A 14,647-nucleotide genomic window follows, 5' to 3' on the forward strand; every position below is an offset into this window, starting at 1 on the left:
TTTCCCATTATATATACATTATATATATTGTTTATCTTTACGTGTTAAGGGTTTGAAATTGAAGATGTGAATGTTTGGCAAACCCCCCCCCAAAAAAGTAAAAAAAAAAGAAAGAAAAAGCCCAAATCCAAAAGACACTGTAAACTTGTTTTTAAAACTTCTGTCACACACACATAATACTGTACATGTCCACATGTGCATGTACAGCACTATCATATCAGGATGTCATCTGTGCATTTCACACACCTTATAATTTAAGATAGCAGATATTTTGGGACGTTTATCTGCAAGGTTAACTGATACTGGGACTGCTGCAGATGCATTGCTGAATTTGCTGGAACCAGTCACTTACAGTATATAAACATAAAGTGTTTGCCTGTTGTGGGTATCAGACATCATGAAATTTGTGATCTTGGCTTTGCTCATTGCTGGAGGTAAGATGATTTGTTTCGACATGTGAAAGTGAAATAATACAATTATTTTGTACTTGAAATGTATTGAAAACCCCTATAATATTTTTTTTATAATATGCTTTTTAAATTCACATTTAAAATATGTATTTCATAAAGCCTTTATGCGCAACAATTAACAAATATACAAGTATTTATCCGTGCTTACGTTACTTCCTGAAACAGCCTACGGATGTGGGCAGCCCACCTATGACCCTATCCTCTCAAGGGTCGTGGGGGGAACTGATGCTAAACCACACAGCTGGCCATGGCAGGTACTGTGAATGCAACAGTTTATTAATATCATATAAAAATGCTCTGTTATCATTTAACAAGTTCGTTAGCATTCATGTAATTAACTGGTATAAATTAATCATTTTTTGTTTACCTCCATTAGGTATCTCTCCAGTACCTGAGTGGCTCTAGCTTCTATCACACCTGTGGTGGTACCCTGATCGCCAAAGATTGGGTCCTGACCGCTGCTCACTGCATTGGGTACATATGTGGTTCTCTTGCTGACACAATTAGTGCTTTATTTGTTTAACTGTCAGAACAAAAGTATGGCCATAATTGATACATACAGTACAAGTTAAAACTGATAGACTAAAAGCAAGTCTGTTGTGCTTTTTCCGAGCAGAAGCCGTACTTACAGAGTATTCCTGGGAAAGCAAAACCTGGCAGCCAACAACGAGGCGGGCTCCATTGCCATTTCTCCTGCTAAGATTATTGTGCATGAGAACTGGGACTCCTACAACATCCGGTTGGCATTCATCTTATTTTTTCTATATCCACCCCAAGCGTAGATGAATTTAAGTGTAATCTGAGATTGACGTATTTGTGTGTGCTCCCAGAAATGACATCGCCCTGATCAAGCTGCAGTCTCCAGTTCAGCTCTCAGACTCCATTTCACCTGCCTGTCTGCCTGTGTCTGGCGATATCCTGCCCAACAACTTCTCCTGCTATGTCACTGGCTGGGGACGTCTCTGGAGTAAGAGCTTTTTGGATTTTCGAAACATTTAATCCTGAAGTTTATAAACTTTCTGTTCGTGAGCAAATTGCTCATAAAGACACTGTTGTCTTTGCCTCCAGCCAACGGCCCTATCGCTGATACTCTGCAGCAGGCTCCTCTCCCTGTTGTGGACTTTGCTACCTGCAGCAGGTCTGACTGGTGGGGCAACCTGGTGACCAACCTCATGGTGTGCGCTGGTGGAGATGGCGTTGTGTCAAGTTGCAATGTGGGTTCAAGACACGTTTGTTATTTTCGTGACTGTTTTACATTCTAAATATGTTTTAATACAGCACAAATGTATCAGTAATATACATAGACTGTCAAGGTTTTTATTTAAAAAATTGAGCTTTGTTAAATGTTTAGTAACTGAGTGTGGTTTTATTCACCGGTGCAGGGTGATTCCGGTGGCCCTCTGAACTGCCAGAGACCTGACGGCACTTGGGATGTTCAGGGTATTGTAAGCTTTGGCTCCAGCTTAGGCTGCAACTATCCCAAGAAGCCCTCTGTCTTCACCCGTGTTTCTGGCTACATTTCTTGGATCAACAATGTAAGTTGGAGTGAACTTCACAACCTATTACTCTAAACCATTTTGTTTTAGATATCCTATTGATATGATATGATTTGATATATTTGACCTGGACATAGATATGAAGATTTAAATCGTGTCCCTTTTGCAGGTGATGACCACTAACTAAGTTGTTGAAAGCCTGGTTACTTCAAAATCATCATCATCATGGATAACTGTGTAAATCAACAAATCAACCAATAATAAAGCATTCTTTTCCCATCTTGTTTGTCTGTTCTTATTATCAGAAGCATAATATAAATATTAAGGATGGCGTAGGATGGCGGCGCGTGAACATCGCGAGGCTCAGCGTCTCTCCAGTTTTAGCAATTATATAGTGTTTTTCTTGCTCATCTCGGGCCTGTTCGTTCAGAACAGTTGTGCATTCACATCGTACACCCGGCATGAGCTTTTGGATATCGGTTTGCGCATAGTACATGTCCATTGTATAGTATTTATTTATTCACACTGTATATCCTGCACTTGCTAATTGCACTTCCGGTTAGACCTAAACTACATTTCGTTACACTGTACTTGTATATGTGTAATGACAATAAAGTTGAATCTAAAAATCTAAAGACATTTAAAAATTGAAGAATGCAATGGATTGTAGATTAACATGGTTTTTTTCTTAGACCTGAAAATAAGAATTTATTTACATATAAATAATATGTAAGTGCAGTAATATAAAAATAAATAAAATAAAATGTAGACATATATAATAGTCTATTTAAAGTTATATAATAAGAAATGTGAGGCTAAATTGACTGTCAGGTTTTAGATGGTCCACGTCGGTCCATTTGCATTGACAAAAAAGTCAAGTAGACGAAAAAAAGACTTGAACTTTTTAAATACATTTTAAATATATACAGTATAAAACAATTAAAATAAAACAATTATTCATTTAGATATTTATTTATCCAGTTAACGTTCGCTAATAAGGGAAAAATGCAACTTTTTCCCCAGCGGAAGATTGACGTCCGCTCACCATGACGGACAGCTCTGGACGTGGGGTTGAAGGCGGAGCTCCACGTGCATTCCTGTTACCATGACACTCATACACAACCTTGACGGCAAATAACACGAGTCCACTGAGTACACACGGTTTGGACAAATGTGAACATTTATACCGGTGAGTTAGCAGGACGCAGAAATTGATCGGTGAGATTATACAAATGAAAGATGAACATTTGCGGGTTCTGTTGATAAAAAGTTTATATAATAAGTCAACAGTTAATTTACGGACATGTAAACGTGTTAGTAGCCTAACCGTTCTGTTTCTAATCTATTCAATATATGCGTTTTTTTGTCAGCAGGCTGAAATGAGGGGTTACCTCAAAACTTTAAACTGGGTTTTTAAATTTAAGACTAAGAGAACAACTATAGGAAAACACAAAGACTCTGATCTCTGTCTACAGGTATAAAACCATATTTCTTAACCTGACGTCTGAGCATTTACTTTTAATAGTTGCCGTCACTATAGGGATTAAATGTACAGTATTTAATGTCTTTCTGCACAGAATGGTGGGGTGGATGAGTGTCATGCCATCATTGACTGGTGTGAAGAAGAGAGCTGCTACTACATTAGTGACCTGAACTCTGTCCATGGCACCTATGTCAATGACTGCCGCATACACAATGCCACTGTGCGTCTCTCTCCAGGAGACCAGCTTCACTTTGGATATGGAGGATCAACCTATGAGCTCATCATCGACAGCAAGAAACCGGTTATCTGTATACTTGATACTTGTCAACAACTAAAATAAATTCGATTATTTAAACAACTTTAAATAGGTTGCATTTACTTGGAAGAAAAAAAACTTGGTCTTTAATTGTGCTTTTTTACTTCCAGTTTCCATTCCTGTCTGCCCGATCCGTCACTCCCCAAGCCTGGGTACAAACTCAGACATCCTCAATTAAACCCCACCCTCCCACCAGAACTCGCCCAATGAGTGCGGGGTCCAAACAGGTTACATTTACACCTGATCGCAAGACCTATTCTAAAAGACCGGGTACACTTTCTCTTTTACATTCAACATTTTATTGTTTTGAAATTGGATCAGTGTAAATGTTAAAAATGATGATCACCACGTAGAACATTTGACTTGAAATAGTGAAATAGTGATTAAAAAAGGATTTTATTATTAATGTTACTTGTTTTTTATTCGTTCCCGAAATCCATCGTTTAAAAATCATGGAAATCTCATGACTTTGAATTGACAGTTTTGCTTAAAAATGAAAAAAACATGCGCACTGCTTTTTGTTGCCTTTTCATAGGGAGTTGGAGTGCTAACACAGAAAGAAGTTGTTACCTCAGAAACAAGAATTCACCTCACCACACTCCAAACATTTACATCTTGCCAGTGGAGGTGAGAGCAATCTCCTGTTTAAAATCCCTCTGATGGACTGTCTCCCTCCAAGGCCACAATTGGCAAAGGCCAATCCTTAAAATGGATTAATCTTCTGATTAATCTGCGGTTAATCTTCCAATCTTTATTCTGTCTCAGGTGGAAAGGTCACACCGTCCGTTAGAGGGATGTGGTGCCGCGTCTGTGTGTCTTGAAGACGAGTCCCCAAAAAAGGATGATGTGATAGCCTGCCTGAAGAAAGAAGTGTCGGCTCTTAAGCTCCAGCTGTCTCAGAAGCAGACTGATCCAGAGGTCACACACCGACTGTGCTGCCTGGAGAGTGACATTAGAGAAAAGAAAGAACAGATACAACAGTTAAAGGAACAGGTGTTTTTGGAAATATAGGCTTGATGTGTGTTTGACCGTCATCAATTGATTTTGAGTGTTATGTTCTGGCCCTGTAACCTGTAAAAAATCTTCCTCTGGGTTCAAGTCCAACCTGAGGGAACGAGTTAAAAAGGAGCAAAGTTATTCCATGAGCTAATGATTTTTTACCTGCTGTGAAAAATGTCTAACATTTTGTAGATGCTGGAGCTCCAGGCGTGTTCTGGAGAGATGTTGGGACAGGCTTTGATAGAAAGAGACCAGAAGATCAGCAATCTGTCAGTACAGCTGGATAAACTAAAGAGTGAAAATAAATCCTCTAAAGGTATGACTACGATTTATGTAATACTGACTTTCATTTGTTTTCATTAAATTAGCAATAATATTTGTTGTTTACAGAAACCATACTGTTAAAGTTAATTCATTTATAATTTAATTTATGTTTTCATATTTTTTACCAGCAATGGTTAGCAGTTTACAGAAAGATCTGACTGCTCGTGAGAAACAAGCTCTCAATCTAGCAGCTGAGGTGGATAAACTCAGAGAGAATGTGAAACACAAAGATGCCAAGCTCACAAACACGATTGACAAGGTTTACATTATCTCTCATCCTTCTTCCACATAGATCAAAGCTTACAGTACATTATATTTATTATCCAGTTCTGTTTTATACTCACAAACAAAAATTTTCCTCATTTTGGAATTGTTCTAAAGTTGAAAGAAGCTCAGAAACATCAACATGAACTTCTGTCCAAGCAGAACATCATAGAATCCTTCAAGAAGGTATGTTCTCCCTTATATACTGTAAACAGATCTGCTTACACTGCGAACCCATGGGACTTGACCCCACAATTCCCGAGGCTGATGCGCTAACCACTAGGCCACAAAACAGCAATCTTTAAAATCTGATATCATGTGTTTGTTTTGTGTGTCATGTGTAGGAACAAGCTTCTCTGCTGACGGAGATGGACAGACTGAAGCACCTTCATCAACAAACACAGCAGAGAGAACAGAGAATCCAAGCAGAGCTCAAACATAAAGAGTCAAGGGTGAGAGAGCACAAAACAGAAATAACTGAAAAACTTACAGCTGTTGTATCTATTACTCTGACGATTCCGAATCTCTTTAAAGCTTGACAGTTTTCACAAGCAGATTGTCAAGGCTGCGCACCTCAACTCTGACAAGGTATCAGACCAAGAGGTAAAACATCATTCAATATAAACCTTCGGTTAATTAGGTGTTGTTTAAATAAACAATCTTGATTATATTATTCTGCTTTTTTGTTTTGGAGGTGTTGGTCTGTTTTTCAAAATTAATGGAACAGATGGAAACGTATAAATCCAAGCTGCACGACTGTGATACTAAACTCGAAGAGGAAACTCGTGCACAACGAAAAATGTTGGATGAGACCCAGATGTTTAGAGCAAAACTGGAGGAATGTCAGGTGTTAATACTTCTACGATGAAACATTTGAACATTGAACTGATAATGGAAAATGAATTTGTTATCTGTTATGCGTTATGTTTGGGTTACAACAATAGATAACATGTTGTCCGTGTTTTCTCCTGCTAGAATATTTATTTTTTTGCATGTGCATATTTCTTTGATGTAGACCCGGGTACAAGACACATGCATGGCAGATACGGTGCATATGGAAATATCTGCCCTGGAGGACATGAATTTGAGTCCTGCACTCAGCTGGGTTCAGGCACATTCGCTCTCTGTACTTAACCTCCTGCATGCACTGCTGCATAAAGCCGCTCAGAGGCTACAGACAGCAGGCATAGATGTGTCAGTGAAGACTGGAGGTAAGACACAGAGAGAAAGTCCAGGGGGGTTCAGCAGGACTAAAATGGTAGTGGTTATGTACACTGTAAAACGTTGCTGTAGTTTTGCAGCAGGTTTGCCAGTAACTTACTGTAGATTTATGTCACAATTTTCTTTTAAACATAAACTTACCTAGTTCTTATATTTTCTTTCATAAAATAAGACTATATATCTATAAGTCGCTTTTCATGTTATATAAAAGTATCGTAATTGGAAAAGGTTTTTATATTTTTACTAGAAAACAAGACAAAAAATGCTTACGAAGATTGTAATTTGTGTTGCAGTTTATTGCCAGTATTAAGACCATTCTCTTCTTGCTCTTTTTGAATCTCGAAAGTCAAAGTGTTTTAATTTTGATGTTGAACTTGAAAGTTGAACCAACATTGAAAACAGTACTCATAGGAAAATATTAAATAGTATTCAAATCTAAAGTAAGTTGCTGCCAAAGCTGCTGCAAAACTACAGCAAAGTTTTACAGTGTAGAGTTCACTGTCATTTAAAAATGTAAGAATGAATTTCAGTGCATTTGTGGAATCTAAAACGGTATGCTAGTATGCTAGCTTTAAGTTTAGTATGCTTTTTATCTAGGAGTTTTAGGTGCCTTACAGATTTTGTCCCAGGAGCACAAAGACAACCAGTCTGAACTCAGGAATGTAAAGGTATAGCAACAAATATTTCACAAATGTCACAAATCAAATCAAAAATACATCATATGCACAAAAATGAATCAAGAAACATATCCGCATGTGTTGTCTTGTTCATGTAAATCTACATGAGAAAGGTTATGTGTGTGTTTTCACTCTATTTCTGTTTTAAAGGCAGAGATACAAAAGCTTCAGGACAGAGAGATGCAAAACAGAGATCTTCAGAATAAACTGGACTTCATGCAGAAGCAGTCTGAGACGGACAAACTACAGGTCCTTTTTTCTTTCTAGAAACACAACAGAGTCAATTTACACACTGTTCAAATTATATTTTACATTCATCCCAGCACAAATTCATCTGTATACTGTATATAGGTCTATATACTGCATAGATGAACTAAATGGATATCTGAAATTGCTGAATTTAGAAAAATATTCTTTATACCTTTCACCTGTCTATGCTAAAGGCAGCCGAGAGACAGAAAGAAATTAAAAACACAACGACACATCATCTGGAAGAGGTGAAAGCTGATCTCCATTCAGTCAGAAAAACTGAAGTGAGTTCATTCCAATCATTAAATAAAATCATTCTTTTAAAATTGCTGGACTGAAATGATTCTGTTGAATTCCCAGGATGCCTTGCGCAGGGAGATTGAGACATGCAAGGCCGAGTGGCTATCCAAGATGGAAGAAGCCAAGGTACGAGAGACGGAGCTGAAAGAAAAGATTTGTGACTTGCAGCTCAGAGAGGAGGAGAAGAACGAGAGAATGAAACAGTGTGAGGAGAGAGAGATGAGGGCTCTTCAGAGAGGAGCTGAAGAGGAGAGAGAGATACACAGGGTTGAGGTGGAGGAGTACAGAGAACAGGTGCGACAGCACGCGTACACCATTGTTGCCATGGAGAAACAAATAAATAAAGTCCAGCAGAGTGAGGATAGATGGAGAGAAATGGAGAAGCAAAGAGACTCACTTGAGGAGCAGCTTAAAGGTGAGAACTTTTACTTCACATACAGATACAATATATTAATTGTTGTATTTTTATGTACATTAAGTTTTGAAATGATCACTAACATAAATCTTTAATCTGATCTAATATTAATATAATTTCAACAATGAAATAATTATGAATGTCTTTCTTCTGCAGAAAACAAAAGAAGATATTTTGTAGAATGTTGGTAACCGTACAATGGCGGTTCCCATGCACTTCTATTGTATGGGCTTAAGACCAATGCAAGTGAATGGGTGCCGCGGTAGTTCAGTTACCAACATTCTTCAAAATATATTTTGTTTCCTGCAGAAAAAAAGAAAGTCATGTATGTTTGAAATGACAAGCGAGTGAGGAAATGATGACAGAATCCAAATTTTTAATAAAGGTTGTTTCACTTGTTCCACAGAGACACTTAAAAAAGTTGAGGACTTTGAAAGCAACAACACGTCATACATTTCGGAAAAAGAACAGAAATTAGAACGGACCATAACATCCCTTAGGTACAATTTAGCTAGCATGAATATCACTGCACTACATTACTCACAATCCATCAAAACTTATTACATTTTACCATTATGTTTATATTTTTAGCTATTAGGCCTGCTCTGTACATAACAGCTTCTACATATTGTAATATACTGTATGTAATGGCCACATTATATGGTTTGATTGAAAATGAAAAATTGTTAACTTAAATAATACTGTTGATTTAGGGTCACTGATCTTTTATGTCAGCAGTTATTATGTTTCAAATGACTTCCTTATGGTCCTGTCAACTCACAGCAGAATGTGCTCCTTTTATGCATAATGCATGATGTTCATCGTGTATTTATTATTTATGAAATTCAAGCTTAATAACCAATTACACAGTTCATGTGTTTTTCTTAAAATCTTCTCATAGAAGAGGCACTGTAGCAAATAGTTTCAAATATCACATAAATGGAATTGCTTGTATTGACAAAGACAACAGTGGTTTCTTAAAATTATGACAATTTTGAATTTTTTTCAAGTTCAAAACATGTACAAGACCAATGATTTCACATTGTGTGATAAATAAATGGGCTTGCAAACTGAAATTCACTTTTTCTAATTCAGACAGTTTCTAAATGCATGTTTCTATATTTCCTGCAGGTCATCTTTGGTTGCGTCCCAACAGGAAGTGGCTGGTCAGAGTGAGATCATTAATGCTTTAAGTCGTGATCTGGCCCAGGCCCATGCTCGCCACTCTGACATGTCAGGTGACCCACAATAAACACACTGCAAGATCACTGCTGGATTCTGTGTGTCCCAGGTTGTCTTTATTTTTTGGAGTGTGTATCTCTCTACGCAGGCGAGCTGAGTGAACAACAGAAGATAGAGTTGGAGACTCACAGAGCTTTAGTGTTGGAGCAGAGGATTCAGCTGAGCACGCTCACACACAAGCTCACCGCAATGTCACAGCTGGTGGAACAGAAAGATGAAGAGAAAAAAAAGCTGGCAGAAAAACTGAAGTAAGACAGTTATGCACAATGAACCTCACTGATATTTCTGACGCACTAAAGCCAGGACTGAACTTTGTGCCACAACGGTGCTGAATGAATAACAAATATGGGAATCTGTTTCTGAGAAATGATTTTCCTTTTTTGCTTTGGTAGACAAACAGAGGAGGATCTGAGAAGAACAGCAGCAAGCACAGAGCTAGAGAGCTCGAGCCTTCAAACAACAAGGACTACTAGAGTAAGCAAACTGTACAAACAAAACTAAGATTTGCCATGTTTTAGAGTAAAAACAAGACAACTGTTAGGTGTTGAATGCCAAAAGAAAATGAATTTAGTTCTTTAAACAAAATAAATGATGGCTAAATCTCACTGCCACCTGTACAGTCTGGAAGCTGAAAGTCTTATCTTCACATTTCAATTGATGCGCGATCGGACAAATGGGCAACAACACAAAACACTTTCTTAGATCACACATGGACACCATGCTGACTGTTATGCTGTTTTCTCAGGATGTGGCACTCATGACAGCTCCTAATGATGTCATCAATCTGGGTTCAAAACACAAAGGTTATCGCTGTGAGGAAATGATACTTCAGCAGCAGGAAGGTTTGCGTGATGTGAAGGAACGAATAAGCGCCCTACAAAAGAAGTGGCCCAGCAGTGAGTCTTATGAGCCATATTTTAAAACGAATAGTTCTGGCCCAGCTAACAGAAATATGTATTAGTAACGTTTTACTAACACTCACATTGAGTTACAGATACAAGATTATATCTGATTTGTTTTAAAGTTCCACTAACAATATAATTTTTATACCATCATTTTATAATTTTAGTAATCATTTTAACATGACACAGTATGGAAAAAATGCTCTTTTAACATTACTGTGTTACTGCATTTTTTTCTAAGTTTGAGAGAATTAAAAAGTTTCAATTAATAAATTTTATTAAGTTTAAATTTTAAAGTTAAAGTTCTGGGATCGTTTGTGTTAGCTGGGAGGCTAACTTGCCGATTGGTCGTGGTAGAATTCACAGTATAGTACAGCTAGTAGTATATGGCAAACAATTTTAACATTTAATCCTAAATATTAAAACATCAGGATATCCTAAAGTCCTTAACTGACCGTGTTGTAATACAGTATGTTTGTTTTCTTCTGTGTGGTGTACAGCACGTCAGCAGGGGGTGCCAGAGAGGCGGGGTGAAATGAAGACTCAGAAGCTTCAAAGATCTGAAACCCGAAAAGGATCAAACAGTTCTGTGGTATTAGCATCACCAGACAGTCTCTTTGTATCGAGTACAAATATCACTCTCACATACGGCTCCTTATCTTGGTACCTCAGCAACTACAATTTACAACAGATAAAAGTGTATCTAAATCTAAAATTGTATGCTGTTTTTATACTAATTCATATAATTTGTTATGTTTTTTTGTAAAATTAAAGAAATAGTGAACCCAAAAAATGGTCTCCGTTGGTTTTCCATAGTAGGAATGGAAATTACTCTGCTCAAGTCAATGGGAACCATTTTTGTGGAAATTATTCCTTTAAGAAAACTAAAATCTCACAAAGAGACATCTGTACATTATTGTGGTATTGTGCTCATTTTGAATCATGTAGATCGGTTTTGCGTTCCCCGAAGCTCTGACCGAAGCAGCACGAGAACGTACAGCCAGACTAGACATGTCCGATGCTCTGGAGCTGAGTGAAAAGACAGTGAGTGTAGGGCACGTGTGTGTACATGCACAATCATACAACATTTGTGACACTGGGATTGCGGCCCACTTTTGGTTAAAAATTTGTGGATTTCATTTGGTTTAGTACTTGGAGCTAGCACGGGTGCTGTGTGAGGCTCTGGAGCTAAGCGAGGGTGAGCTGTCAGGCTCTGCTAGTTTAAAGCACCTGCCCCCTGATGAGAGACTGCACATATACTCTCAGAGACAAACAGACCTGGAGTTTCTAAGAAGCCGCCTTGATCTACAGAACACTCAGAGTCAACAGCAAGACCTTCTGCTGGAAGAGAACCAGAGAGAGATAAACACACTCAGGTACACATACTGATACTCTCTTTCTATGTGTGTTACTGTGTATAACTGTTGTTTTACTGGTTAAGGGCCAGGATTTGATTCTCATGTATAACAAGAACTGATAATGAAATGTATAGCATAAATGCATTATAAATGTACCAGTGCTTTGGAAGAATATGACAGTGAAAATGCAAAGCAAGCCAAATTCAAAATTCAACTTTATATCGCTCATTAGAGTCTTCATCTAGTGTAAAAGTTTTATTCACTAAGTCTGTATCATCTCAGAGAGAGCCTGATCTTGGGACATCAGATGCAAGCTGAGCTTGCGAGTATGAAGGTAGAGCTGGAAACCCAAAGACAAGAGTCTGAGCAGCTTCGACAGACACTCCAGGACTATATGGACCAGCTGCAGAGAAACCAGCAGAAGCACAGTGTTGCCATCAGAAATAACCAGGTATCACTTACAGACAGACAGGTGCTCATCTGATTCTGAGATATATATTTATGCTGTCTCTAATACAAGTAATATCTTTAAAGGGTTTGGACTTGGAGAGATCAAACAGAAGGACTGTCAGAGTGGGCCATCACAATTGTATACCGAATGAAAGCTACATAAAGGTGATTTAAATCAGTGTGTACTGTTTGATCTTCAGAACATATGTGCAGTCCGAACCCATGCTGACTGCCATGGGCTACACTGCCTGGAGTTTTACTCTGATACACACTGCAATTTAATAGATTTTTTGACTGCACCAACAAAATGAGCATTGATGACTATTCAATACTTATCATTTATATGGCTAAATTGATCCAATGTCTGTGAAACCCCAGCTGGGATTTACAGTTTTCTACATAAAATCTTCCTACATAATGTAAAGAACATTCTGTGAAAATATAATGTTTATATCTTTAAAGGGATACTCCACCCAAAAAGGAAAATACTGTCACCATTTACTCACCCTCAAGATGTGTAAATTTTTTTGTTCTGTTGCACGCAAAGAAAAATATTTGGAAAAATGTTAGCTACTGATATTTCTGGGACATCATTGACCACCATAGTGAAATCTTTTTTTTTCTATTGAACACAAAATTAGATATTTTTAAGAATTAAGGAAAGCAAACTGTTCTAGGGCACCTTTGACTACCATTTAAATTTGTTCCTACTATGGTAGTCAATAATGTCCAAGAAATGTTTGTTGCCAACAATTTCCCGAATATAATTCTTTATGTTCAACAGAACAAAGACATTTATACTTGCTTGGAACAACTCGGGGGAGGAGTAATTCATGACAGAATTTTTTTATTTTTGTGAGAATGTATCCCTTTAATATTGACTGAGCAACACCATGTCAGAAGATTGAAATCATAGTGAAATGAATGACTAAAATCAAACTTTGATGCTCATTATCTCATTATTAGATTATGAGACTTTGATTTTTCACAGACAGAGTCACATATTTTATTTTAGCATAATGTTTGATAGTTCTAAAATTACCTACACTATTTGACCCATTCTGCTGAATATGACATCATGGCTCAGGAGAGGCTTCCAGCCAATTAGCAATGTCATGACATCACTTAACTGCTAATCGAGAGTAATCACACATGTGAATGTTAACTGATAATTTTCTCCAAATTTTAATAGACTTGCTTGACCTTTGCATGTGCACACAGACCCCAGCGTTAAAGAAACAGTCCTCAAAGTGGCGGATTAAAAATAGAGGAAGTGCAGTGGAGACCCCGAAGCAAGAGCTGTTGAAAGAGCATCAGACTTGTTCGATGGTCTCTGATTTAGCCGGTCCTCTACAGGTCCCAGATGGTTCCTTACTACACCTGCTCACTGAGGCCAACTGATACGGACACCTATTGTATGATTATACAACCACAAATTGAATTACACTTGAGAGAACAGGTCTGGGTTTTTGAAGAATATTTTTTTTTGCCAAAGAGATATCCACAACATTGAAAAGACATATTGTTATAGTATGCACTGTATTTAATGATTTATCATAAAATATTATCAAGTTTAAATAGACAGCCGAACATAAACACACTAAGGTTAAAAACGTCATAGGTGACAATTTAGTATTATTTTTTGTGGTTTATTAATGTGTTATGCTTATATAGCCTAAAAAATGAGTGCACTAGAAAGTGTGAAATTAAATCTTTTCTGTACACCTCAGGATAGTCACCACTGAAGGGCTTTGATTCACACAGTGCCATCAGCCAATCAATGACAGGCTATTATTTTTCTGTGGCTCCAAAGCAGCTAGTCACGTGACATTTACAGCTCAGGTTAAAAATTAACGTGTCCAGCGACTGAACAACTACAACTGAGATAAATGGAACACAGTTACAGCAGCTTTCTCCGGGAATTATAGACACCTTGGTTGAGTGTTGCAATATCTCTGGCTTTTGAATGGTCTGATGCTTCCACAACAGAACCTGATGGTATACTATCTCTTTCATTGTATATGTCGGACGTTGTATCAATGACGTCAATTAACAAATCTTTGTGTCATTTACAAGACCCCCGTCATCAAAACTGACTACAAAAATCAGGTGTTTAATAACAGAGCCGCAGATTAAACTCATCCATACTTGAAATCTTTTCCAAGTTGTTGTCTTCATATAGTTCCTTCTGAGCGTGGATTGTCTTTTTGTTCCTCACATCTGCTCGTAATTTACAGAGCCATCTGACATCAGGATGGAGATGCTGAGTAAAGTGTGATATATTACGTTAATTAAATTCACTGAGTGTTGTGGAGACGGCCATAAGGAGCGTGTTTATCCTGTTACTGTGACACAATTGTGTTTGCTTGTTGGGGATACAGAGGAAAAGCAGATGAGGGACAACGTAACAAACAGTTTTCAATAAAGGAAGGCTCATGAAAATGATCGTTAAATAATCATTACACACGTAGATAAGATCGT

The 14,647-nt window shown here is 37.7% G+C and overlaps 2 protein-coding genes across 4 annotated transcripts; both read left to right on the top strand.

Annotated features, from left to right (window-relative positions):
- The first annotated feature begins 381 nt into the window (after positions 1 to 381).
- Positions 382 to 2,245, top strand: ela2 (elastase 2). Its single transcript, XM_056772466.1, has 8 exons — positions 382 to 434; positions 636 to 724; positions 847 to 944; positions 1,087 to 1,209; positions 1,301 to 1,437; positions 1,539 to 1,684; positions 1,853 to 2,005; positions 2,136 to 2,245. The coding sequence occupies exons 1-8, from the start codon at positions 398 to 400 to the stop codon at positions 2,151 to 2,153; spliced, it is 801 nt and encodes a 266-aa protein (XP_056628444.1). The 5' UTR covers positions 382 to 397; the 3' UTR covers positions 2,154 to 2,245.
- An 832-nt stretch (positions 2,246 to 3,077) lies between these two features.
- Positions 3,078 to 13,624, top strand: fhad1 (forkhead-associated (FHA) phosphopeptide binding domain 1). 3 transcript variants are annotated; one of them, XM_056772460.1, is made up of 28 exons: positions 3,078 to 3,155; positions 3,340 to 3,441; positions 3,544 to 3,750; positions 3,876 to 4,035; positions 4,301 to 4,392; positions 4,531 to 4,758; positions 4,957 to 5,080; positions 5,217 to 5,347; positions 5,470 to 5,538; positions 5,697 to 5,804; positions 5,887 to 5,955; positions 6,047 to 6,199; positions 6,368 to 6,563; positions 7,171 to 7,241; positions 7,401 to 7,499; positions 7,694 to 7,783; positions 7,860 to 8,214; positions 8,621 to 8,714; positions 9,346 to 9,452; positions 9,545 to 9,704; positions 9,849 to 9,930; positions 10,202 to 10,352; positions 10,859 to 10,950; positions 11,307 to 11,402; positions 11,508 to 11,734; positions 11,999 to 12,167; positions 12,251 to 12,331; positions 13,388 to 13,624. In XM_056772460.1, exons 2-28 carry the CDS (start codon positions 3,346 to 3,348, stop codon positions 13,565 to 13,567), a joined length of 3,687 nt encoding a protein of 1,228 aa, XP_056628438.1. In that variant the 5' UTR covers positions 3,078 to 3,155; positions 3,340 to 3,345; the 3' UTR covers positions 13,568 to 13,624. The 3 variants fall into 3 exon arrangements, with proteins under 3 accessions (XP_056628438.1, XP_056628437.1, XP_056628439.1); XM_056772459.1 differs by having other exon boundaries at positions 3,091 to 3,155; positions 3,337 to 3,441; XM_056772461.1 differs by lacking the exons at positions 11,999 to 12,167; positions 12,251 to 12,331; positions 13,388 to 13,624 and having other exon boundaries at positions 3,091 to 3,155; positions 3,337 to 3,441; positions 10,859 to 10,942; positions 11,508 to 11,647.
- Positions 13,625 to 14,647: the final 1,023 nt, after the last annotated feature.

This window comes from Triplophysa dalaica, chromosome 18 (assembly GCF_015846415.1).
Source record: "Triplophysa dalaica isolate WHDGS20190420 chromosome 18, ASM1584641v1, whole genome shotgun sequence".
NCBI lineage: Eukaryota > Metazoa > Chordata > Actinopteri > Cypriniformes > Nemacheilidae > Triplophysa > Triplophysa dalaica.

Excerpts from the sequence above, each read along its gene's own strand:
- fhad1 (XM_056772460.1), top strand. The coding sequence starts at position 3,346 with ATGAGGGGTTACCTCAAAACTTTAAACTGGGTTTTTAAATTTAAGACT. Across the intron at positions 3,751-3,875 it reads TCATCGACAGCAAGAAACCG|TTTCCATTCCTGTCTGCCCG; the intron begins GTTATCTGTATA and ends TTTTACTTCCAG. Across the intron at positions 5,956-6,046 it reads ACAAGGTATCAGACCAAGAG|GTGTTGGTCTGTTTTTCAAA; the intron begins GTAAAACATCAT and ends TTTGTTTTGGAG.
- ela2 (XM_056772466.1), top strand. The coding sequence starts at position 398 with ATGAAATTTGTGATCTTGGCTTTGCTCATTGCTGGAG. Across the intron at positions 1,210-1,300 it reads TGGGACTCCTACAACATCCG|AAATGACATCGCCCTGATCA; the intron begins GTTGGCATTCAT and ends GTGTGCTCCCAG. Across the intron at positions 1,438-1,538 it reads TGGCTGGGGACGTCTCTGGA|CCAACGGCCCTATCGCTGAT; the intron begins GTAAGAGCTTTT and ends CTTTGCCTCCAG.